General features: G+C 26.6%; 2 protein-coding genes across 3 annotated transcripts; both read right to left on the bottom strand.

Annotated features, from left to right (window-relative positions):
* Nucleotides 1–6,440: 6,440 nt before the first annotated feature.
* On the bottom strand, nucleotides 6,441–14,526 carry LOC137805969 (serine/threonine/tyrosine-protein kinase HT1-like). Its single transcript, XM_090300584.1, has 6 exons — nucleotides 14,286–14,526; nucleotides 11,042–11,174; nucleotides 8,002–8,197; nucleotides 7,747–7,868; nucleotides 7,472–7,627; nucleotides 6,441–6,892 (listed from the first exon to the last, which is right to left on the bottom strand). Exons 1-6 carry the CDS (start codon nucleotides 14,510–14,512, stop codon nucleotides 6,524–6,526), a joined length of 1,203 nt encoding a protein of 400 aa, XP_090156710.1. The 5' UTR covers nucleotides 14,513–14,526; the 3' UTR covers nucleotides 6,441–6,523.
* A 9,399-nt stretch (nucleotides 14,527–23,925) lies between these two features.
* LOC137805968 (homeobox-leucine zipper protein ATHB-40) lies at nucleotides 23,926–25,771 on the bottom strand. 2 transcript variants are annotated; one of them, XM_068605844.2, is made up of 3 exons: nucleotides 25,613–25,771; nucleotides 25,237–25,529; nucleotides 23,926–24,314 (listed from the first exon to the last, which is right to left on the bottom strand). In XM_068605844.2, exons 1-3 carry the CDS (start codon nucleotides 25,698–25,700, stop codon nucleotides 24,105–24,107), a joined length of 591 nt encoding a protein of 196 aa, XP_068461945.1. In that variant the 5' UTR covers nucleotides 25,701–25,771; the 3' UTR covers nucleotides 23,926–24,104. The 2 variants fall into 2 exon arrangements, with proteins under 2 accessions (XP_068461945.1, XP_090156491.1); XM_090300365.1 differs by having other exon boundaries at nucleotides 23,970–24,856.
* Nucleotides 25,772–25,975: the final 204 nt, after the last annotated feature.

Here is a 25,975-nt window from a genome sequence, read left to right as displayed (position 1 = left end):
TTTGTTTTTTATTTTATATATTTAATTTAAACTTATCACATCACATCGGTATATAATTCTTGAAATTAGAATTCTTAATATTATTATTTTAATACTTTTTTATATTATTTAATTATAAATTTATCCTTTATTTTATATATTTATTTTTAAATTTTATCAGATTTGTATATAATTTTTGAAGTTGTGAAACTATATTTTTCTAAAAAAATTCACAGATTTTTTTACGGGTACTTGAGCGGTAACGGGAAATAATGAGACGAATATTTTTATATGAGGCGGGTATCTACTATCCACACCAACCTATTATTCATATCTCTTGGGCATAATATTTTTGTATTCACCTCTGTTGTGGGATCTAGTGAAACACTTCTGAAAGTCCATATTTCATTCACTTATAAATAATATCAATTGGTTCTAGTTTCATTCACTTGATTATTTCTATTATTATTTTAAATAATTTATATTTTAATTAAAAAAAATATTTTTTACTATAGGAAGAGTTTTATTTCATTTTTTTTTCAAAGTTTAAAATAACATTATTTATATTTATATTTGTCCTCTCATTTAATATTTAATTTGTTAAACATGAATTTATTATAAGGCCTATCTAAAAATCATAAAATAAAATATTTTAATTATTTTTATCAAGAAAAGTTATGAAATTTATTTATTTATTTTTTAAAAATATATATTTATGCTAGTAAACCTATAAATAATTTCCTATTAATTGATATTTATAAAAAAAATAATAAGCAGTGTTGTGTGTATATATTTTTGTGGTTCCATAATTTTCTTTTGGTAGCAATATATGTGGTCTTGGTTCCTAATAACTTCAAATATTAAAGTGATTTAACTAGTACTGCGATGACTTCTATTTGTTGAAGATAGGCTTTGAGGTACCCAAATCCATGAAGATTGGTTGAAGAATTTGTTGTTGCTTGTGTGTAGGTTTTGGGTAGTTTGAATTTGTAATCCACTCATAAATTTGATTCAAAGCTATTTGTTTTTAATCCTTTTGAAAAAAATGTGTTTTCAAAGAGAAGTGAAAAATCAACCGATTGTTTTACATTTAGAGGTTTTTGAAATTGTTTGACTTTGCTGTCAAACCAAGGTCTCCAAATCCATGAAGATTGGTTGAAGGCTTTCTTGATGCTTGTGTGTGTAGGTTTTGGGTAGTTTTAATTTGTATTCCACTCGTAGATTTGATTCAAAACTATTTGTTTTTAATCCTTTTGAAAAAAATGTGTTTTCAAAGAGAAGTGTAAAACAACAGGTTTTTGAAACTGTTTAACTTTGGTTGACTTTTCTGTTTTACGCTTCTAGTTGTTATTGATTCACAAGATTGCTTTTAAATCAAATTTTTCCAATATTGCTTAAGGCTTTGGATTTTTCTAAGAGTGGAATAGGATTGCTTTGTAACTTTTGAATTCAATTTGTATCAAGTCTGATCAATCCTTATTCTCTCTTGAATACTATAATTGTGTAAACGTGTTGTGTGCAAATCTAGTAGGTGTTATGTGATCTGTAGTGTGTTGTTTTGCCAAAGGAGATGTGTGTTCTTGAAGAGTTCAAGATCACCTCTTTGGTGTATGGTTTGTAATCAAGGTTGTTGATTGCTTAGTGGAATACCTAGTGATTTATGTGGACAACTAGTATGCAACTCACTTTTTTTAGAAATAAAATAAATAAAATTTAAATTTCTAATCATATAATTTTAATATTTTTAAAACATCAAAATTATGTGTTTTTATTATTAGTTTATTTTATAAATTTAATTCCTTTATACTAACAACAAATTAATATTCAGATGAAATTTAAACTAACTTTCTAATATATTTGAGATATTTAACTAACTTTATCTATTTAAATTATTTTTAAAAATGTTTTTTTTCTTTTACTTTATAAATATTTGGTGGGTTGACCTATCAACCTTCCAACCTATTTTTGACCAGGCAAGCGATGTATAGTGGGCACTTTCAATTGGCGACTGACCCAATCTACCCAATATTTAGTGGATTCATAGTGGGCTCAACCAAAGGACTGGATTACTTCATTTTACATCCTACTGTTGAGTAACTAAGTTTATATTTGACTAATTTTTCCTCCACAAAAACCAATTATGACTACGCAAGACTGTAAAAAAAATGTCTGTTTTATCTTTATTTTTTTATATTTATATTCGTTACATAAATAAAACAGTTATGGACATACAAATTCAGAATTGAGATGTTCCCTTCAAATCTGCAATAAAATAATATCTTCCGCATGTTAAAATCCAAAAGTTTTTTTTTTTATTTCGAATGTGAAAATATGAAAAAGATGACAAGGGTAATTTGGGGTTTAAAAATAAATGATGGGTGAAGATAAAAATTCTGTTGCCCAAAGAATTAGTCTTCATATTTTTACAGATGTAATGAGTTAAAACTATTATTATTTATTTAAGAGACCCAAATGGGGTTTACTTTAAATTCATGAAATGAAAACATAATTAAAATAATATCTATTATGTTTAGGATTAAAAAAATAAAAATTCATAAAAACCTTAAATGAAATACCTCATTGATCAAGGAAGTCGTTAATATTTAAAAAATATTTTTTTATAAAAAAATTGAAATGTTTTATAAAGTAACTTTTTATTAAAATATTTTATAATAAAAGTGGTTTTTTGGTGTTAAGAAATTTTGGAAAATATTGAAAATTTAAAATTTATGAAAATAATTGAATTATTTAAAACTAGATAAGTTTAAAATTTATTTAAAAATATTTTTTTTTTCTATTTTATATTATTTAGAATTTAGTAACTAACTTGATAACTAATATTAGATATTAATTTACAAATTAATTTATAAATTTTTATTAATAACAAAAATTATTTTAAATACTAATAGTTTTTTAATTTATAAAATAATATTTAACTTAATGAATATAATAATTTTTTAAAAAATTAATTTTTATTTAATAATTTTATTATAATTACTTTTTTTCAGATAAATAAACTAGATTTTTTATTACATAGATTTTTTTTTATGTATTTAATATTTTTGTTATCAACTATAAAAAAAAAGTTGACTAAAAATCCTTCAACTGAAGTTGAAAAAATAATATTCAAGTGTCATTTTAAATAACTGTGTTAACGCTAACTAAAAATATTATTAATTCATATTAATTAATTATTTTTATCAATATTAGTTAAATTTTTTATGAACCTTAATTAATATTGAAACAAGAAAATAAAATTTAATATTTTTGAATTACCTTATAAAAAATTAAAATAATTTTAATTTAATATATTTAAATGTTCTTGTGAAATTATATATCTAATGTAAAAGTTTGTATATAGTTTTCTTAACACGCATTTGAACAGTCTTCAACCTAAACCCTAGATCAATTATCAAGGTTGTTAAAATGGTTATTCTAGTAGAAAACTCATCATTTGAACATAGTAAAACCTTACCTCTTTTCTTTCTAATATACTTTATATATATATATAAATGAATATAAAATAAATTATAAATCACATTAAAGTAATAATTAGTGACTTCTAAGATTTACTCCATGCATTTTAATAAACAAAAATATTATTATTAAATAGATATAACCTAACTTAGAAGGGATGTGCTCATGTTTGACATTACAAGAATACATATGCAAATAAGTAGTCCATATGTGTGAATCCGTCATCTCTACTAAATAACCAAAGTCACAATTTAATACTGTAAACTAAAATACAGCATGAATATATGAATTTATAATATTCTTAAGTGACGAGACAAACTTTATGCTCCTATTTATTTTATTTTATATAAAAGACATCACTTATTTTTTTATTTAGAAATAAAAATAATTTAGTAAAATCTAAAGTATTATTAACGAAAAAAAAGCAATTAGCTTCCAAATACTTGTGTGGGCCAACTATGGACGCTAATATCGCCAGACAAAATTACGCAAAATCACGCAAAAATGATATTCAATACAAAACGGACGCACTTATGAATTTATTTATTTTTTCTAAAAATCCAGTTTGCGTCGCCCGCGTGGCCCACACATATGCGTCGGCCACGACCCACGTATATGCTTGATCCACGCATGTTTATATTTTAAAATTTTAAAATTACTTATTTAAATTTATTTAATGTATAACATTATAAGAAATATTTTAATATTTAATTCTTGATTCTATTTATTTTAAAATTATTTCTTTAATATTATAATAAATTATTTAATTTATAAATTGTAATATAAATTATTTAAATTAAATTTATTAAATTAATTGAGTAAAAGAAAAGATGTATTTAAATTATTTAAATGTTATATAAAATATTTTGTTATTTTAAAGATCATTTATTTTAAATTTATTTGATTTATATATTGTCATATATAAATTAAAAAATATAGATTATTATTTGTTATATATTTTAAAATAAATTTTTGTTGTATAAATGAAATGAATTATTTTTTTGTATAAATTAAATTAATTTTTTTTTGTATAAATTAAAGATTTTTTTATAAATTATATACAGTTGTTTATACATTAAATTTATTTATTTGTTGTATAAATTTAAAATAAATTAAATTAAATTTTTGAAAGTTTTAATATAATTTTTAATAAATTATATTTAAGCTACATATTTAAGAAAATTTTGATGTGCCCCACATTAATAATATTAATAATAAGTATAATAAAAATCATAATTTGACAAAAGAACTTATTTGGTGTAGTGATTAAAGTTTCTTTAGTCACCCAAGGACTTGGGTCTGAGTCTTGTCCATTGCAGTTTGTGTCTAGCATTAATAATAGTTTTTAAATTAGTATTAGTAAACTAATAACTTTTAAATAATATACAATATTCGAATATAAATATAATAATTTTAAAAATAAATTAATCAATACAAATATAAAGATTGAATTGTATTTGAAGTAATTTTGAAAATTATTGGATTTTATTTTAAGTAATTTTGAAAAAGAGTTATAACCATTTAATAAGCAAAATAACTTTTTTATGAAAACAAAAAAAAACAATTTTAACTTAGATAATAAAAGAAAATAAAAAAACATTATTATATTAATTTCAGTCTAACTTGTCTAGTCCAACTCTATAGTAATATTTGTTTTCAACTATTATTCTATAAGAACTCTATATTAATATTTGTTTTGGACTATTATTGTATAAGAACTCTATAATAATATTTTTTTTTTTACTATTATTCTATAAGAACTTTATAATAATATTTGTTTTGTACTATTATTATATAATAAGGGTTGAAACACTTTAAACTAACCCATTTTATTTCATTTATAGTAATACTTGTTAGGAAAGTGTTGTATATAGAAGGATGAAGTTTAGGCTGAGAAATTTTTTAGTAAAGTTGACCTGAGAAAGAAGGTTGAAGTCATATATCAGTTTATTTTAGGAGAGGTGTATTCATAACTATTTGATATATTTTGTGTTTGACATCTGTATGAAGATTTGAGAATGACATGCAGGTGTAGAAACATTATCCATATAGCTGTTAAGAGGTAATAAACATCCTCAATTCAGGTGACAGAGACATGAGACAGTGGAGGAATCATGGGGATAACAATGATAAAAAGAAACATTCCAAAAGCCATTAAACTTGGGTGCAACAAATTGGTTAGATAAGCAAGGAGACCAAGGAGAAAGTGCATCACACAAAACTTAATTGTATGATAAAAATACAAATCTTTTATATCTGACTAAGATGTAATATGGAAAGTACTGATGTGATGCAAAAAGGAGAATGAATGTAATATTTTTATACAAAGCTTGGTAATATATGAAACCCTTCCTTGATTCAAGGAAAAATATACCTTAATATGGATAAAATTTGAGTATGTACCTGAGTTTCCTAATTTTTTTTTTTCTAATTTGTTCAACTATAAACAGATTTGTATGAACCTTTTAAAAAAAAATTGTATACTTGTATATATTTTTTTCCCGATAAAAAAAAGTCAAAATTTCAATATCTTTTTACAATTTAAGTAGTTATTTTTTCATTAGTCAAAATTAATTTGTATAATAAATGAAGGTGAATTAAATCCTTCCTAATTGTATTCCATTGGTAGTTAAAGCAACCTTTTTCTATTTAACAAGATTCTATTTCTTTATAAGAGAAGTTAAAAGTAAAATTGGTAGTAAACTTTGGTATTGAAAAAATTATACTAAACAAAATGGTGATTAATATTTTTATTACTATCACCATCAATAGTATAATTATTAGTGAAATTTGAACACTAATTTTAATTTTTTCTAGTATATAAATAGACCCTCAGAAAACACACAGCATAAGTACATAGCTTGACTATATGTAACCTATTAAGATTAAGACAATTTTGACAAAACTAAACATCACACAACCGAAATATAAGTTATATAAGTTTATTACATACCACCAAAATAAAGAGTATCCAAAGTTCAGAGTATTAATTTGGACAATACAACCAAAGCATTACTAAAGTCTTTCAACAAATGTGTGCAATTCACCAAATATATATATAGGTATTTCAACAAATGTGAAAGCATTTACTAAAAAATAATAAACCCTTGCATTTCTTAGGAGTCTTTTTAGGCTTGGTTTGGGCTTCGACTGTTATGATCTCAGATTGTCCCTCTATGCAGACACTGGTATTCAGACTCTGAGCCTCATCTACATGTTCTGATTTGTCTTCAACATAATTAGGGATAGGTTCCTCCACGCTTGTAATTGGACACTCCTCTATCTCAGGTGATATACTTGTTGAGTGATGGAGAAGTTTTTCAAGAATTTGGGTGATCTCTGAGAATTCAGGTCGTAGATTTGGGTCTTCTTCCCAACAAGACTGCATTAATGGAAGTAGAACTTCTGGAAAACCCTCCAAACTAGGCCTCATGTTCTGCACGCACCAATAACAACATAAACATACCAATGTTTAAATAATATCAGTCTCAAAATCTATGTAACGTGACACTATGTTGGTAAAGCTAAAACCTATATTTGAATCACTAAGGCTGGTATATTTTACCTTGCTATGTTTTTCGACAGTAGCCAAACATACTTTTTTTGGTTAAAAAATGATGTAAGAACATATACTTGTTGAATAAGTGCGCATTGTGGTTATTTAAACATATAAAACATTATATTCATACGACATGTTAAAGGACTAATTTGGTAAACACAAGATTAGTATGTCTATCTGAAAATAAACATTTCTCCAATGCACCATAGCATGTAACAATGATTAAATTGAAAAGTAAAAAAAGAAAGAATGATAAGAGAACAAAGTACAAAAAATTAGCTAATTAGAACAAAGTACAACTTTTATATGAGCACCTCATTTAAAAGGGATAAAAATTTATTTAAAGATGAAAACATTTATGAAACATTCTAAAGAAGACTATATTAAAAATGGAAAGGAAGAAAATTAATACTATTATCATTAAAATTAGAACTAAGAGTAACTGGTATGACTTACTTTTGCAGTAGCATATGCAGCTAACAAGTCACACCTTCCTTTAAATGGAGTTTGATTTTTAATTATGGCCCACATAGCCATAGCAAAGCTATGAATGTCTACCCTGTGGTCATAGCATTTCTTTTCTCCTTTCGAAAGTGGATCCTTACTGAATAACTAGTGCATATAATGGAAGGATTAGACATCAAAACACATGAAGAAAATTCTAGTAAGTGGACATATAGATAGTGATGATAGATACTTTTATGCAGAGACAAATATAGCAGAACATGTACCTCAGGAGCCATATATCGATATGTACCAGCCTCAGAAGTCATTTCACCAGATATCTCCTCTCTAGCTGTCTCGAAATTTGTAAGTAAAATTTGCATTTTGTCGTTGCGAAGAAGCAAATTACCTAAATAAGTCATGGATAACTTGTAAGTGAAATTACTCACCTCTTGTACTCCAAAAAAGATATATGAAAATATACAACAAAACTTATAAAAACATTCAAATCATAGTTATTAAGAATAAGAAAAAAAGATTACCAGGTTTTAAATCGCGGTGAATAATGCCATTTGCATGCAAATACTCCATAGCTTGAGAAATATCCAAAGCAAAACTTATGGATTGCTCTAAACTTAGAGTATTTGGATAAATACTCTCTAGGTATTTAGGAAGGGAACAACCTTCCAAAAGTTCAGTAATTATCATCATTCTTGGCTCAACAGAGGCGCCAATAAACTGCAAAATGAGTTTAAATTACATGATACTTGTAGCTAAATTACCTCTCACTAGTCAGTCATCTAGTTAAGCAAAAATGTGTTTAGGATTCGATCAATCTAATATCATTATGACTAACCATACATAAGTAAATCATAAGAAGCAAATAGTATATATGAAGGTCTGTAGTATAGTGGAACAATATATATGTTTTTTTGTAGCAAAATATTTTCTGCAGCATGTTGTTTGGGATTTGACGTATACGAAGATATTTTGAGGAATGTGTTGTAAACTAAACAGGGAACAGTCAGAGTGCCTACACTTCTATCGTGTCTTTGCCTATTAGTGTTTTTGTGGTTAATGCTCCTTTATTCTTAGTGTATGTAATTAGGCCTCTGTTTGTACCAGCTGTTGGGTACTACTGGTGTCATTGATGTCATTTCTATATATACTTTGCTAATTAAAAATAAAAAGCAAACAGTTTTGGGATGGCTAATAATTAGTTAACTATTGAAAAATAAAAACAATTAAATTTGTAAGTAAATGAAAATAAAAAGCAAAAGCTGCATTTTTTTAACTTGGATAGTCTGTTACCACAATGAACTGGTGGAATAAGTCTTATCAGTAAATCTATTACTATATAAAATGGACCATTCTAACCAGAAATATGAAAAGAAATTGGGGCAACGATTATCCATCTAAATGTTTATGCTGAATTTTGTGATTCCTAAAAACTGCTGCTTTGTAGATATCTACAGTCCTATGGCAGGTGAATACATCAAACAGCAAAATTATCAACAAGGTCAAGTGCTGAGGGACTCAGCAAGAATGGCTGCTGTGAATTTTGGGATAATGAACCTACAATACCAGATGAATGCATTCATAGTCTGTGACTTTTTAAAGTATGTAGGAGGAGAGTGCAGGGCTATGATAATATACATAACATGATTGGAAATAATTTTTATGTCCTAGCTTATAAATGAGTTGTTAGTATCCTGTTAATTGTGGTGTTATGTAATTTCTGGCCCTTGAATGTAAATAAGAAGTTTTGTTTGAACTCTTTGTAAATGGATTGGTGCACTCAAATACACGGGTGTATATATTGCTAATAAAGAAAAAGAAATTAAAATAAATGTGAGTCAAATCCAGTGTACATTTAGATAATTTGTTGTGTGTGGTGGAGTGGATGAATCTCTTCCTAATATGTGAAGTGACTTTAGTAGTGTGGAACTTATGCTATATGTGGATTGAGAAATACACTATTCAGCATAACAATATTCAGCATAACAATGGAAAAAATCACTTAAGTCAATTCAAGTTATTAAAGTTATCAGAATTCAGAAATAAAACTTGGGGTGTATGTGGGTAGCAAGTGTGGGGAGATTTGGAACAGATAAATAATATCATTTTTAATGAAAGTAGACTTGATCCAATAGAAATTTTTACTATGATACAATTGAAATCTTGATCTTGAATTACCGGAAATGAAAATGGGATCTCCTTTGTGTGTTGTAATTGTTGTTTGGACCTTGTAAGCTGTTTGAAACTATTAAAAATAAATCCAATTATACTTAAAATTACATCTTGTTAGGTCATTACAATGAGGTAACATTTTTATGGTTGGCTAGAACTATATATGATTGTTATGTTTGTGTCTTTGTACATGGTAATTTGGTTGCGAAAAGTATGTGATATGATGTTTGCAAGTGGAAAACAACATGTGGATTTAGCATGAGGATGAAAGTTGTTATACAAGTACTGGAAAGTGAACAAAATGACAAGGAACACAACAACATAAAAGCAAGGAAAATGCGGTTTGGCCAAATAAAGTTGTAACAATTTGCGTAAGGCATTGCATTGGTGGATCACATGAAGTTATCAAATGATAAATAGAATGTTGTAATAGATAGACTATACAATGGAGGAATTTCCTTAGTTTATGTTCTATATATGTTTGATAAAATCATTATGATAAGAAAGAATATCTTGGGGGTAGTGGTAGTTATGGTAGACGTAGATATGTATTTTTGGTATGGATGATAGATGATATATAATTGATCGGAATATCTTTAAAATACTCTTATTTATTAATTCTTTACTTATTGATAAAAAAAATGTGAGAGGTTGGATGAGATGATTGCTGCTCTAAGGTAAAATGGAAGAATGGTGAGAATGAGAATATTGATTATGAAAGGTCATGCGCTATCTGTGGAGTCTAAGTGAAGGAGAAAGGGTTCAAGGAGATATAAGATAGGTGAAGAGGACGATCAAAATCACGTCCACAAATAAATGAGTAAAGTCCTATGTTATTTTTACAGGGAGGTCACGTGCAAGCAAGATTCACACAAATAATAAAAGACTTGAAAAAAAAATTAAAAGTTATGACTAAAGATTATGAAACATCTTCGGTTAACCTGGTAAAAACTTATTACTTTTTTATGTTTTAGCATCTCTTTTCCAACAACTACATAATTCTTTGTAATTAAATTTGTTTTTTATAAATTTTTTTAAAATAATTAAGGTAAAGAGTTTTTTTTTATCTTAATAAAAATAATAAATAAATATGAAACATTTGACCTATACACATTATGATTTTTGCATAATTCAAATAAATTAGCAAAAAAAAATATCATTCAAATTACAATCAACATATTTTTTATTCAACTTAACAAATTATATCTATTATTGTTTAGATGGACATAAACAGATAATATGGACTGAACTTAGTAACTAAAATAAATAAAAAATTATCTAAGAAAACATTCCTAACAACTGTAGCAGGAGTATTGTGACTCATGTCCTCATTAGGACAAAGAGTACATAGAAGAAGACAGCACTAAAATAAGAAAAGACATTGAAAAGTACCTTTACTATATTTTGATGTTTGATTCTGGATATCAAGTTAACCTCCCGCTGAAATTTTGCTTTACAAGCAGAACTAGCATTTGATGTTTGCATTGGAAGCACAACCTTTATAGATACAGGATTGAATTCATACCTAAACCACAAGCAAACAACAAAACCTAATGAAAAACACACGGTATTTGAAAAAAAATTGTGAATTCAAGTTAATTATGCTTATTGTGCACTTAAATTTTTATAACTCAACTTAAACATGATAAAAGACACCTACACTTTTATAGTTTTATCAGTCAATTTGGTTAGCAGGATAAAAATTTATCCTAATATTTTGCTGGCTTAAATAACATAATACTGGAGAGAAAAAACCTGACACTTAAAACTCTGCAAATTGTCACTTATCTATTGCAATAAAATAGAAAGAATATACAAGGGTTACTTCGTTTCTGCAGTATTAAACAAACGTAAATCAATGACATAAAGACTAAATGCAACAATTGAGTTATAAATGAAGTCAATCAATCTATAATAAATAAACAAGTAAATTTTATAAAAGCTAATGAGTGTGCTCTCACAAGTGCTTAAACCATATAATTCACATCAATCAATTATCATAAAAAAAATTGAAGACGCATGGATGCTAAATATCCATCTCATCTCATTCTCGATACACACAAAATTTAGTGTTAACTTGCTGAACTCTAATCTGCATAAGAATTTACGACCTAATAAAATTGCTCATGATGAAAAAGCAAAACAAATTACACTTAAAAATGTAAAAGCAAAAGCACAAAAGATATAGGTGAGTCTCTATGAAATTTTGAAGAAGTCCCTTATATTTCATTGCATTTAGATACAGTCCAACTCAAATGCATACTAATGACTAGTTTAAAATCCTTCATACCCTACTGGTATCAAATTATATATTTATAATTGAAATTGACTATTTTTTTATCAGCAAAATTGACTATTTGTGATGATATGCAGTGTGTGTTATTAATAGAAGATCAAGAAGCATAACTAATAAGACACCTAACAAAAAAATTTATGGTAACTGATGAGCTATATCATACACAAAATTGGAAAAGAAACCTCGAGGAAACATAAATCCCTGGTTTAAAGAGATTTTCCCTGATACAGAGTTTGCCAATGAGTACAGATAAAAATACATATAACATACATCAATGCTTTATGAATTCTACAAGTTTTACAATGTTAAATAAAATCGCAATATTATTCTCATATTTCGCAAAATTAATCAACTTAGCAAAACCAAACCATGAAAGAAGGTAAAAACCAATTAAACCAGCTAAAATGGGTTAATACCAATGGTTCCCATTGATGGGTCTTACTTAGTAGGCATGATTTCTGATAAGAGTTGTTACCAGTATCCATTGCTCTTTCACACACCTTCATCAGGTGATGGTGAAGCTTATTGACATCTTCAGTAGCCATGGTGTTTAATCATGCTTCTGCAGATGCGTAGACCCTTCAATTTCAAGTCATCGCACATGTATAGAAAGAGAGAAGAGACGAAGAGTTTTTCCTTCATTCCTTCTTAATGAACTGGTTGAGGGATAGGGTTATGACAACAATATTTTCTAATCTATTTTAGCATTATAAAATATATTAAAACCTTTAAAACTCATTATATAAAAAGTAAGAATTACTTAATTCAATTTTTTTATTAAACTCTGATTAATAATAAGAAATATATATAAATGAATATCACAAAATACTATCATGTGAAGGTATTGCATTTGGAATGTTATTAATAAAGAACTTGTTTTAAAAAAGTTTTACATATATAGGTAGGACCGACCCAGGATTCTATAGATTTAAACTATATAATCAAAAGGAACAAATTTAGGAGCAATTATATTGTTTAAGCATTAATAAATTTTACTTTAAAAAAATTAATTATTCGTCTCTTATATAGTAAGTATTAAATATTTTATACAACCTGAAATGTATTTTCTTTTTTATTTAATACTGTCATGATAAAGATACAATATTCTTTGAATAATATATTTAATACTTTTTTATAAAGATGCAATACTCTTTAATTATAATTTTTCTTACAATATCTTTCTATGAAATACAATAAAGGCAAATTCAATTCATCCATGTTACCTCACCATGGATTATTTAAAAAAGTGAATTAAAACAACCCGTTCACTTTTTGGTAAACCAAAAAATAATCAATCTTGTTTAACTCAGTGATTTGAATAGTCTGTTCACTTGAAAATGCAAGTTAAAACTATTTTTTAAAAACAAAATATTAAAATAATTAAACATTTAAATATAAAGCTTTAAATTAATGTTTTTATTACGTTTGCAATTGTATAAGGTAATTTTTAAAAAATTTATAATAGTGATTTTTTTGAGTGAACTCTCTAACTTCATGCTAACTCTACAGTGGATCAATTGACTTTCTAGATATTATCCAATTTCCCTGCTCTATTCTTATCTTCTACTTCCTTACATGATATACTATTTAATATGACTTATATTTGTAAAATATTAAATTTATTTACTTTTCAATAATATTTTCTCATAAGAGAATAAAAAAAGGTAATAATATTTGTAGGAAGGAAGTAATGCTATGCAACAAGATCTATTCTAAGGCAAATGTTTAATTGATAATCACATTCACCAATACAATAGAACAAATTTTTAACGATATCTATTATATATGTTATACATACTAATTTTTAGCTTAACTGCAATTTATTTATTACTAAATTAATTTATCTTAAATTAATATTTATATAAATATTAATTAAATAACTAGTTTGATCTTAAAAGTATTACGGAAAAAGAAAACTATCATCATTGAAAAGGTATATAATAATATTTTTAAAAATATTTGAGAAAAATGAAAACGATTATATATTGATACGTCAGCATAAAAATATCACTTATGCCTTGAAATCATGAAATATAAATTTCTAATCTGCCATATTTGCAACATAAAATAAAACTGAGCTAATTAATAACAGCACCACACACATCCAAGTCAAAATCACTAGCATTAAAGCTAAAAAACAAGTGTCACAGATCAATAAATGAAAATTAAAAAGCTAATTATTCTGGGCATTTTTCAAGGAAAAAGTTGATGAAATGCGTAACGCTTGAATAAGATGGTAGGAACAATATGCAGATAAAAAATATCAACCAAAGAACATGCAGAAACACAAACACAAACACAAAGTGCATATATCTTAGATTTTGCAATTGGAATACCCACCACCCTTTGTAGACGATTGAATTTAACCCTTCTGCGATGGGTTCATCAATTATAAGCTTACGAGTATCCACTAAGACGGTAGGATCTATCTCAAAGACAAAATCATCATCTTCTTTGGTAGCATCATCATCGTCACTTTCAGTGTAAGCGGCACCAAGCATTGATAACGAGAGATGGAGGATGAGATGAGGGTCGGAGAGAGCGACGAATCGACGCTCTTGCGCCATTGAAGCCCCTCTTGTGTTGAGCCACAGAACTGAATTGAAGAGGTAACAGCAACACCAACTTCTGATTTATAGATGAATGACGCAGAGACTATTAAGAAAAACGTGAGCAGCATATAAGGCTTTTGGAAGCATCTGCGGAAACAGCGTAATCATTTGTTTCCAAAAATTGAATACGCTGTAAATCATGATCCTCGAGTTAACTTATAACTGCCCTTTTTTAATGACTACACTTCAACTTACACGTAAAATAAGAGCAACACTGTTCATAACGCTCCATCAACTCACACGCATCTGTGCCCAATTAACCACTGCTTCTGAACTAAAACTCTGAATATGTGTTTTCTTAAATATTCCAGATTAAAGAACATCATAGGTCCAAGACTATAAATTTTATCTTCACTTGTACATATTTAAACCAAAAGAAAGTCATTAAATAAAAAAAAGTGAGATCCACTAAAATTTTAATCAATTTAGAGAAACTGTTGAAAAAAATTGGGTGTGTTTTCATTTTTCTCTAAATGAGTGAGATCAATCAATCTTAGTTTGTTTATTCAATTGAAAAGATGAGTTTATTTATCGACCATTTAATGAAATCAAGTTTTAAATAGTTCATAAATTACTTCGAAGCTTATATAAATCCCCACTTGAGATGTGAAGTTTCGTTTTCCATACTCTCTTAAAATAAGATTGTCTCTTGTGGAAAAAAAATATACACGTCGCACAAAAAAAAGAAGGAATCTATTGTGAAAATAAATGAATATATATTAATAATTATGTATGGTATAGTTAAAAGTAAAAGTAAGTTTATGAGAATTTTCAGCAACATTTAATTGTGATCAATTTATAGGTATAAATAATAAATATCAAATCATATTGCTTTTAAATATTTTATTAAAAACTTACCATGATATAAAATTTAATGTTGAAATAAGACAACAATCTTTTATATAAATTGAGTGAGATTATATTCGATACAAATTGAGTGAGGATTTATTCATTGTTTTTATTAGTATAATAAGCTTTTATCTAATATTTTCTTAGACTTCTTTATTAATAGGTATAGATTATCTATCTATCGTTATCGTTTTTGTTAATTTATGTGATGTCAGATGATTATTGTTACTTGAGGTGTCAACTTAACTGAGAGGTCAAGTTTTATAGTGTGCTTAACCTGAGAACTTTTATAAAAAAGAAAATTAATGAGAATTTTTAAGATTAAAATTTTTACTCTAACTAAAAAATCATAAATAACAAAAGGTTTTTATGCTTCAATTAAATCACACAATCATATTCAACTAATGATTAAATTATATATTATTTTAAATACTAACAAAATATTGGTATTTAAAGTAATTTTTATGATTAATAAAAATTATAAATTAATTTTTAAAATGATATAAATTTTTATTAATAATAAAAACTACTTTATCTTTTTAATTTCTAAAATAATATAATTTAGTTAATATATTAATTTATTATTTATGATCTTTAAAATTAGTTTTTATTTAATAATTTTTTTTATAATCTTGTTTTGAAAAGAAGAACAAACAAGTATAGTGAATCTCCTTGCTACTAACTCACTCCCCACTTTCATTTTTCTTGTAACCTTCACATGTTAGCTCGATCAAAACATAAAAGCAAAGCCACCAAACTTGCTAATTATTTTCTCATACTTATTTATGATATGAAAACATAAGTCCTTAAATAGAGTACAGAAAAAATTAAACTCAGTTTAAATACTTCAAATATAAATACAATATTCTAAATTAATCGATTTTAGTTATGTAAACATTAAATTTGTGTTTGGATTGAGGAGGGGAAATGTGAAAATTTGCGTGCATGGATATGTAAGGAGTTGAGAGGAAAGTGTGAAGAAAGTGAGTGTGTTTTGATTGGGATGTGTTAAACTGTATTTTTGATGAAAGTTAATTGAGATTTGTGAGTGATGTGATGATTGTGAGAGTATTTTGATTTTTTTAAAGGTGAAAAATATAAGATTACAAATTTATCCTTGTCTTTTTAAAAATTGAATAATCAAATATTAGGTATTTTTGTGTAGATTTGGATGAATTAAAATTATGTAAGTTATTTTCAATATCATTGAATAATTAATTTCGAAAAAAAGAAATACGAGGTACTTGACGAAAAATAATTTACATTAAACTTACTAATATATATATAAAAATTGTAAATTTTTATATAAAAATAAATAATTTAAATATTCATAAATTTAAAAATTATAAATAGAAAATAATTTTATATTAAATGTAAATAATATTATTATATTTATAATTATTATTATTATTATTATTATTATAAATAACTATATATTTTTGTATTACAATTTTATTTTATTAATTTATTTCATTTTATTAAAATATTTGTGTCAGCTAAACTTATGTAATAATTAATATATGCATAAAGGATAAAATTGGAAAAACCACGCTGGTGAGCTGACTTTCCCTGACCTTCTCTACCTTTTAGGGGAAGATGATATTTACTGTTCATAAATATATTTTCTCATTCTTTTCTGTGAAAATAACTGGTTCCAAATGAATGATATACCCCACAATTTTTGCTTGTAAATAGTACATCAAACAAACATGCCTTAAGTGTGTATCAATACTCATTATTTAATTCATAAATGATTACTATTCATTATAAGAAAATCATTAAATAGAAACTAGTTTTAAAAGAAACAAAATAATTAGTTATTATATTGAATAAATTAGATACTATTTTATAAACTAAAAAAAATTATTTAAAGTAGAATTTATTATTAATAAAAATCATAAACTAGTTTATAAATTAGTATCAAATTAGCCACCAACTTTAGAATCTAAGTTAATTGATAGCTAAAACATGTGTAACTAACTTTTTCTATTTGGATGATATGGCGTATGAGGAATTATGCTCGTTTTCAGGATAAAATTGAGGTTTTTAGGACTATTTTGGTTATTAAAGATTTAACTTGTCTAGTGGGTAATTCGTCTAAAGCTTCAATGAAGAATGATATGTTCGATTTCAATGTGCTCAAGTTTTTTGGTATTAACACTCGTACTAGTAAAGTTCTACGTCCTCTTCCTATTAGATGGGAGTTTCCTTCATCAGGCTGGGTTAAAATTAACACTAATGGGGCTGCTAGGGGTTATCCAGGTCTTGCCGCTTGTGGAAGTATTTTTCGTGAAAGTATGGGGGAGTTTATTGGAGCTTTCTCTGCGTTTGACGTTCAGACTGCTTTGGTTGCTGAATTTTATGGAGTTATATATGTTTTGGAGGAAGTTCAAAAGTTGGGTCTTACTAATGTTTGGTTGGAATGTGATTCTGCTTTGGTTTGTGCTGTGTTTACTACTAGGACAAATGTTCCTTGAATGTTTCGTAATCGATTGAATACTTGTCTTAATTACTGTGGAAAAATCAGGTTTAGGATTACTCATATTTTTCATGAAGGGAATGCGTGTGCTGATAAGTTGACTAATTTAGGATTTATTCATAAAGAATCTTTTCATTGGTATAATAGACTTCCATCTAGTATGTTCTTAGAATTCTTTATTAATAGGTATAGTCTACCTATGTATCATTTTTGTTAACATATGAATTTTGGTCTAGTCCCCCATATTTTTGTATTTTTTTTCTTTTTCTTTTTTTTAATAATACTTTTTTCATGTGATGACAGATGATTGTTGTTACTTGATGTGTCTAGCTGAGATATCAAGTAGCATAATGATGCCTAACATGAAAACTTTTTATAAAAAAAAAAAAAAACATGTGACATGATTAATTTTTATTAATGTTTTTATTCATTAATTTTTGTTTGTAGTGATCATTGTAACGCTTCCATGATTTAATAAGAAATTTAGAAGATATTAATGCTATTAATTACTATACCATTTAATGAAGATATAAATTGTATTTAATAGTAAGAATAGTTGACGTGAAATTGTATTAATCATAGCCGAGGTATTATTAAATGTAATTATATCATTTAATTTTAAAACAAATAGTCATATTTATTGAGCTTTTAATAAAATATGCTTATTGTTCTCAGGTTTTAAATGGATATTTACCTTTCATAACCTTTTATACCTAAAACTCACTTCACTTATATTTTAATAAACACATACTCCCTTATTCAGGTGATAAAGTGGGGGCAGGTGCAGGGTTTGGTTATATTTTGTTATGGTTTTTAAATTATAAATTTATATTATTTCTATTAGATATTACATTTGTGTCTAATCTCTCCTCCATTGAGTAGAGTAGTATACCGTATCCTTCTCGTTACAGTCAACTATTAATTAAATATTTTTTTTATAAAAAATAGAAATTATATAAAAAAAATTAATGATAGATATTATCTAGGATTTTATATTAAAAGGATATACATATTAAAAAAAATTATAATTATATAAATCTTAAAATAAATTATCAAGATAAAAATTATATAAACATTAATTAATTATATAAATGAGTAAACAATTATAGATTATTGAGATTTAAGTGAATTTAATTGATATTATACAAGTTGAACCGTTGTTTAGAGAGAATAAAGAATTGTGTGAAAAAAAAAAGAGTTCTTTAAATAAATGAAACTAAAAACCAAATAGAAAAAATAAGATAAATTTTTTAAGTTATCTAATAAATTAAAAGTTTACACTATTAAACACTCAAAATTAATAGTCAAATATTTTCGTGTAACAAAATTAATAGAGTTGTTTTAAGAGTGTTTGAAAATGAATGTTATTTTATTTTATATGTGAGATTTAGTGTAGAAAGGGTGAGAGTATATTCTCTTTTTATTCTCTCTCTTTCTTTTTATTGTCTTAAAGTAAGAAATTAAGGAAAGAGTAGAAAAGTTAGTTTGCATATAAAAAATGACTATTAATATTAATTTAAAAAATTTAAAATAAATTCTTTTTAAAGTAAGTGATATGAAATAACAAAATATTTCATTATACTAATAAAATAAGATATATTAAACAAGTTTAGAATCAGAAAAAAATTATATACACCAACTAACCGTTATTTAAAGGAATAATCTTTATATAAGTATTGATGAAAAAATTGCTTTTGTATTTATTTTCCCACTCATGATAAGGGAATAAACAGTAAATGCATTTGTTATGTATACATAAATACTTAATATTAAGAAAATATTTTAATACGATTTTCGCAAACAACCTTAATTAAATGTTAAATTCATTAAAAACAACAACATATCTCTTTGTTATTACCTACAATACAAAATTGCTCTCAATTTCATTAAAATTATCACACGAATATACTAGATAAAAAAATAAGAATGAAATATTTGTTGAGATAAATTAGCTTATATAAATTAAAATTAAATTTTTAAAACATAAATAAAAAATTCTATAAAATGATAATTTTATTTATATAATGATTTTCTTCTTCTATTAATAATTATGGAAAAGAGAAATCTTTAAACGAATCCTCCATCCTTACTCCCAAAGAAAAAACTTTTAACTTATAAGGTATGGGCCTAAAGCACCGAAAAGCATATTACAATTACAATTCGCAAGGCCCAAATACACATTAAAGGTAACACCTCTAAGTAGACTTATCTTGCACCCTTTTTCCATTCAATAATACCTTTTCCAAAATGAAAAAAAGGTCACATTGATTAGAGTATACATGTTTAGACCTAAATTTTATAACTTTACCGGGACTAAAATAATGTTTAGACCTAAATAATGTTATCTAAAATTAAATCAGAAAACCAATCAAACACGCTTATATTTTTCATAAGGTTTTTTCAGTCATTTAAATGGTAACATAAATATGGATTATTTTTAATAAGTTATTGTACACATGAATAAATTTATCATATGAATAAGATATTATAAACTGGACTTTAAGCCTAACTCAACTCCATGAAATCGGCTTATAGAGTTAAGATTTGCACCAACTTATATACAATGAAAAACTCTAATCTCTAGTCGACGTGAAATCTCCAACATAAGATTGGATCACGACCTAAAAGTTATTTATATTATGGGTATATGAATTTTGTTTGTGAATTAGGAAATTTTGAAGTTAAACTAATAAGACGGAAGCTGTGAGTAAAATACTCTATGTTTTTTGTAGTAAAATACTACATGTTTATATACAGGGATAAATATTATTTTTCTCCATAGTCATTAATATTCTTGTGATTTTGTTTTATGCCTTTTGGTAAGTATTTTCTCCACTGTCAAAAAGAAGTAGAAAACCTCTTGAAATAAGCAACTTAATTTAATCCAAAACTCTAAATATTTATTAAATTTGGTAATAAGGAGCATCATTTTGAAGAAAAACTGAGAAAAAGAACACATACCAAATAAGGAATTGCTTAATCATTACATTCCGGGAAGAAAAATTGAACAGATAAGGTGAGGAAATGAAGTTCGAATTCAATGAACTGAATAGCTATGAGTAGCCCAATAGCATAAAGATCAAACGATTTTTTTTTTCTTTGACTTTGTGCTTCTTTTTTTCTCCTAAAAGGAGGGGTCCTATCATACTAGGATAGGGTAGGTGTCACAAAACACAAAGCATTATTGAAGATAAAATCCCTATATTATTTGAATAATAACCCCTTGCTTCTAACGCTTTGTTATGCATGATTTATTATGTGCGAGGATTGTGTGCATTTAATTAAAGTAATTTGTGATCATTCGTAAAAAATATTTTTGAAAGAGATAATGAAGTGTGAGTTGAGTAGAAAAAAATGGATTTGTGGGATCATGTGATAAATTACTGATTTAGTCTTATATTTAATATTTTTTTTATTTTTTTTATTATTTTACTTTTTTATAGTTATTATTAAAAATTAATAAATGATATTTTAAAATAATTAATATTTTAAAGAAACAATTTATTTTCATTTACTCAACTAGTTTTTTAACCAAAAACATTATATTTTAGAAAATAAATCTAAGATTTTTTTTGACAATACACTAAAAACAATTACCAATATTCATTAATTCAATCAAATAATAAGTTTTCTATTAAAATTTATTATCTTTTCATTAAATTAAATCACCTCATCCATTTTTTCTCTAAATTAATCTTCCACAATTCACTCGTCAATCAAAGAAAGTATAAGAAAAGTTATGAATAAAATAGACACATATGCTTATGAATTGTGTTCCATTTATTAGATATTAATACTTTTGAAACATAATCTACGTATTATCGATAGCCAAATAAACTAGTTAATCTTTTTCAACAGGATGATTATGAGTGATTCAAACTTGATCCATTTGAGGAAACATTCATTACTTACAACTAAGAAGTGTATATAGTTGGCCTCATGATTGGAGGAATGATCCTAAAATGTTTATCCCCATTTGTGGAAAAATGTTAAGGAATAACTATGAAATAAAATTGTGTAGTAAGTGCCGACACAAAGTCTTCTTGCCCATAACACCTCAATTGTCCTGTCTCTGATGTGACTTTTTATATCCTCTTATGTACATCATCAATATGTGTGAAATGTTACTTTCTTCGACCCTTCAAAACAAAGGTGTTGAAAATCCTCGACAAAAAAAATGGTTCTCCAACAACATATATTAATGCAACATTTTGTCAAACTACGACTACCTAAGTTGGATCCTCAAGCTTTTCATTATCAACTAATGGGTGTGTGTATGTGTCAACCTAAGATTGATACTTGTGTTGTATAGTTAAGATGACATTCACTAAGGTCACACTTGAGGTATTTAAGCTTTCTAATATGACAGATCGTCGATTTCCCAAATTGGTACTTGCAAGTTTTGAAAAAGATATGTTTGTGCGTTTTGATCTCTTGGAACATATACCAAAGAAAAATCTTTGAATACGGTGATTAACCTTTCACCATTTTCAAATATCTTGACATGAATGGATCTTTTGCTTGAATTTTTCATATTGCTTGCTCTGTGGCTAATTGTGAGTCACTTCCAACTCCCAAGCCATTTTCAACTCTATGATCAAAGTCTTATACGTCTTATTATTGTTAGCCTTGAAAGCAAAATGCAAATACTTTTCAATTAAAACTCTATATGCTTCATTGACCAAGTTGTAGGAGAGGTGTTACTTATGCCATTAAATCAAAGAAATGTTCTGACTGGGGCTCTTGGTTCAAAAGCGAAACTGTATTATGATAATTCGATCTTCCATTTGATCGTTCTTTTTGGACAAGTCTATTCTTTGTAACCCTTATTTTATGAGATTTTTTTTAATTATTATATTGAAGCTTTGAAAGTAACACCTCAAGTTTGCTCTATCTTTTGATACTTAAGTTTCAATATGTACAATACCATACACAAAGTATATAGATTTGTGTGTGTCTAACATTTATTGAATAATGATTGAATAAATTCATGGATTTGTTAGTAAATGTATATAGGAAGCTCTCTAGGGGGCCGTTGTTAGAATCATGGGTGAGAAAGTGCCTCTTTGAATTTGGCGAAGACTTTCTCACATTCATTAGTCCACACAAATATTTGTTGTTCTTGAAATAATGAAAATACGGGAAGCCTTTATCCGCCACCATTAAAAGTAACATGTACAACGATGACAGTCACCTAATCAATTGTTGTACCTCCTTTATACTCATCAGACACCTCATGCTTATGATCGTTGAACATTTATCTAGATTTTCTCTTGTAATGCACACTTTTTTAGGTTTAAGATCAAATGATATTTATCAATTATTCTGAATAACTTGTCCAAGTCTTCCATATATATATATATATATATATGTGTGTCTTGTATCATATAATTTTCATAACTGAAAATGGAGAAATACTATCACTCCCATGCTATGTCAGCTAAAAAAACAAAAAAAATACTACCTAGAATTTGTTCCCTTGAAACCAAATTCTAGTGGGAAAAATGAAAATTTCAAACCAAAATTAAGGTAATTCGACTTTTCAAGGACTCAATATTCACTATGAAGAATAAAGAGTGCTACTTCAGGAAATAAATTGGACATGGGTCTACTTGCACTAAAAAAAAAATATTAAGTAGTAATTAAATTTAGAGACAAAAAGTACTTGGTTACTATATTAACTAAATTAGATACTATTTTAAAGACTAAAAAAAAGTATTTGTATCAAAACTGGTTTCTATTATTAAATAAAAATTTATAAAATAATTTCTAAATTGGTATCTAAATTAGCTACTAAGATTTAACTACTGATATTTTAAATTCTAATTTAGTCTCAATTAGTTTTTAAGAGACTAATTTAGAATCTAAAATATTAATAGTTAAAAATTTAGTAACTAATGGTTAAATTATAATTTAAAAACTAATTTATAAATTTTTATTAATAATATAAACGAATTTAGATATCATTAATTTTTTTAGTCTATAAAATAATTTCTGATTTAATATAATAGTAATCAATTATTTTCTTCTCTACTATTAACATATATGCCCTTTCCAAATCATAGTTAGACATGTGCACAATATCTTGCAAGCTACCGGATGAAACAATTTACATGAGATAAGTGAAATTATTTTTACAAAATGATAATTCAAATTATGTACAAAATGATTATTGAAACTATTGACAAAATGGTAATATTAAGGTTGTTGAGGTTGACATTAGAAATTAATCCACTCCATTCCACTGATGTAATGAGTCTCCGGAATGTAAAAGACATCAGCATAATCATAGTCTTCCTCCCTAAACTCTCCAAGAAATGGTGGGTTCACAGCTTCCAGTAAGTGTTTGGTTGAAGCTCTTTCACCACGCTCTTGTAGCTGCTGAATCTCCTTCTTTGCTTCCAAAAGCTGCTCCTCCAGATTCAACACCTATATTTGAATTATCACATTACTTTTCTTATCTTGTTGTGATGTCCTGATATGGAAAAGCTTAATCTCCTACCAACATCATAGTTGGATCATATTCCATAAAGTTTTTGTTTTGTTTTTTTCATCAAGATGCAGTGTATTTGAGCACGTCACGTGGCTCTTATAAGTGCGCATTAAGCATTGCCCAATCTCAGCTCACAAAATATTGTACGTACTTAATCCAAGGCCGAAAGACACTGGCTTTTATTGTACACTAAGGATGCCTTTTGGTGTTTCATGTCAAATCATTTCTCAATGTCTTCTTCTAAAATACTCTCCATTTAATTTCTTTAGAGTAGTGTTTTCCAGTATAATTTTACACAAAATTTTATTTTATTTTGTGGAATTAATATTTTTAATAAAAATATGTGATTGTTCTAGTGTGATGATTGGGGTCTAGAGAAGCTATTAAGAGGATTCTTTTATCTCTTTCTATCGATCGATCGTCTGTCCTTTAAATCCCTTCTTTCCTGGTTTTGACTCTCAGTTAGACTCGAAGATACCTGCAGAAGACACTCCGATGCTCAAGTCAGTAAAAACGTTCGGTATTTGATTCTCATAACACTGTATATGATGACGTACCCGATTATTGGAATATGTACTATTTATATTACCTTTGGTGAACTTTTCTTATTGGATAATGTTAAAAAGTTGGACTATGATTAGAACTGCATTGCTTAACTCCTAATCATGAATTAACTTCGTTAATCTTAATTGAACGTAATTGAACTTTAACTATCGGTCGACTCACTGAGGCGTGACATCATTCCTACTACGATCCATGTAGTGATAAATAAAAATGATTATATACTCCTATTATTTGAACTCTTTAACTTATGGTATGATCTATAGTATTGAAAAGCTATATAGTAATGTTACTTACCCGAGTCTGAAGGTGGCATTTCTGGAGAAGGGTGGTTTCATGAAGATTCTTAAGATTGGAGTACTCTTCCTCCAACTTTTTAGTCTTCCAACGAAAACGTCGATTTTGAAACCATACCGCAACTTGTCGAGGGTCCATACCAAGCTCAAATGCGAGTTGGTCTTTCCTTTCAGATTGAAGTTTATGTTGAATGCAGAAATTTTTCTCAAGAAGATTAACTTGCTCAGCACTGAGCTTTCTCTTCTTGGTGGAGCCCATAACTCCATTTTTGTTTCTCTTGCGTCTTGGCTTGGCTTCGTGAGCAAATTAATCCAATATCATATAATGAATATATATTAGAAAAATGTGAAGCGTTGTAATATGAATGAATAGATACCTTGTTGAGGAGGAGTTAGTTGAGTGAATGCAGTAGGATATTGGTGAGAGAAGAGCCTCATATGGGCTTCAACAGCTCGATGATTCATGATCTCAAAGATGAGTGAGAGATCTTCTTCTTCAAACACTTAAATGTCTACTGAGACACAACAAACAATCCAAGATAACCTTCTATTTATAACCAAATCAAAACCACCTTCTTCCAAATTGCTCCCAACTTCAGTTAAAATTGCAAGTCGGTGCCATTGTACGTTTTTTTTTTCTTATTTATTAAATTCTAAAAAATTGTATTTGTACAATTTCTTGTATAACTAAAATAAAAAGTTAATAATGGGAAACATGTAATTAGATGGCTCGTGTAAAA

Source organism: Phaseolus vulgaris, chromosome 3 (genome assembly GCF_051622355.1).
Source record: "Phaseolus vulgaris cultivar YP4 chromosome 3, ASM5162235v1, whole genome shotgun sequence".
NCBI lineage: Eukaryota > Viridiplantae > Streptophyta > Magnoliopsida > Fabales > Fabaceae > Phaseolus > Phaseolus vulgaris.
The sequence above is the reverse complement of the archived record's forward strand: the minus strand, read 5'-3'. Positions and strand labels throughout refer to the sequence as shown.

Coding starts and splice junctions, on each gene's coding strand:
- LOC137805968 (XM_068605844.2), bottom strand. CDS start 25,700: ATGAATCATCGAGCTGTTGAAGCCCATATGAGGCTCTTCTCTCACCAA. Junction 25,530..25,612: donor ACTAACTCCTCCTCAACAAG/GTATCTATTCAT, acceptor TTGCTCACGAAG/CCAAGCCAAGACGCAAGAGA. Junction 24,315..25,236: donor AATGCCACCTTCAGACTCGG/GTAAGTAACATT, acceptor ATTCAAATATAG/GTGTTGAATCTGGAGGAGCA.
- LOC137805969 (XM_090300584.1), bottom strand. CDS start 14,512: ATGGCGCAAGAGCGTCGATTCGTCGCTCTCTCCGACCCTCATCTCATC. Junction 7,869..8,001: donor TCACCGCGATTTAAAACCTG/GTAATCTTTTTT, acceptor TGACTTATTTAG/GTAATTTGCTTCTTCGCAAC. Junction 6,893..7,471: donor CTGCATATGCTACTGCAAAA/GTAAGTCATACC, acceptor TGGTGCGTGCAG/AACATGAGGCCTAGTTTGGA.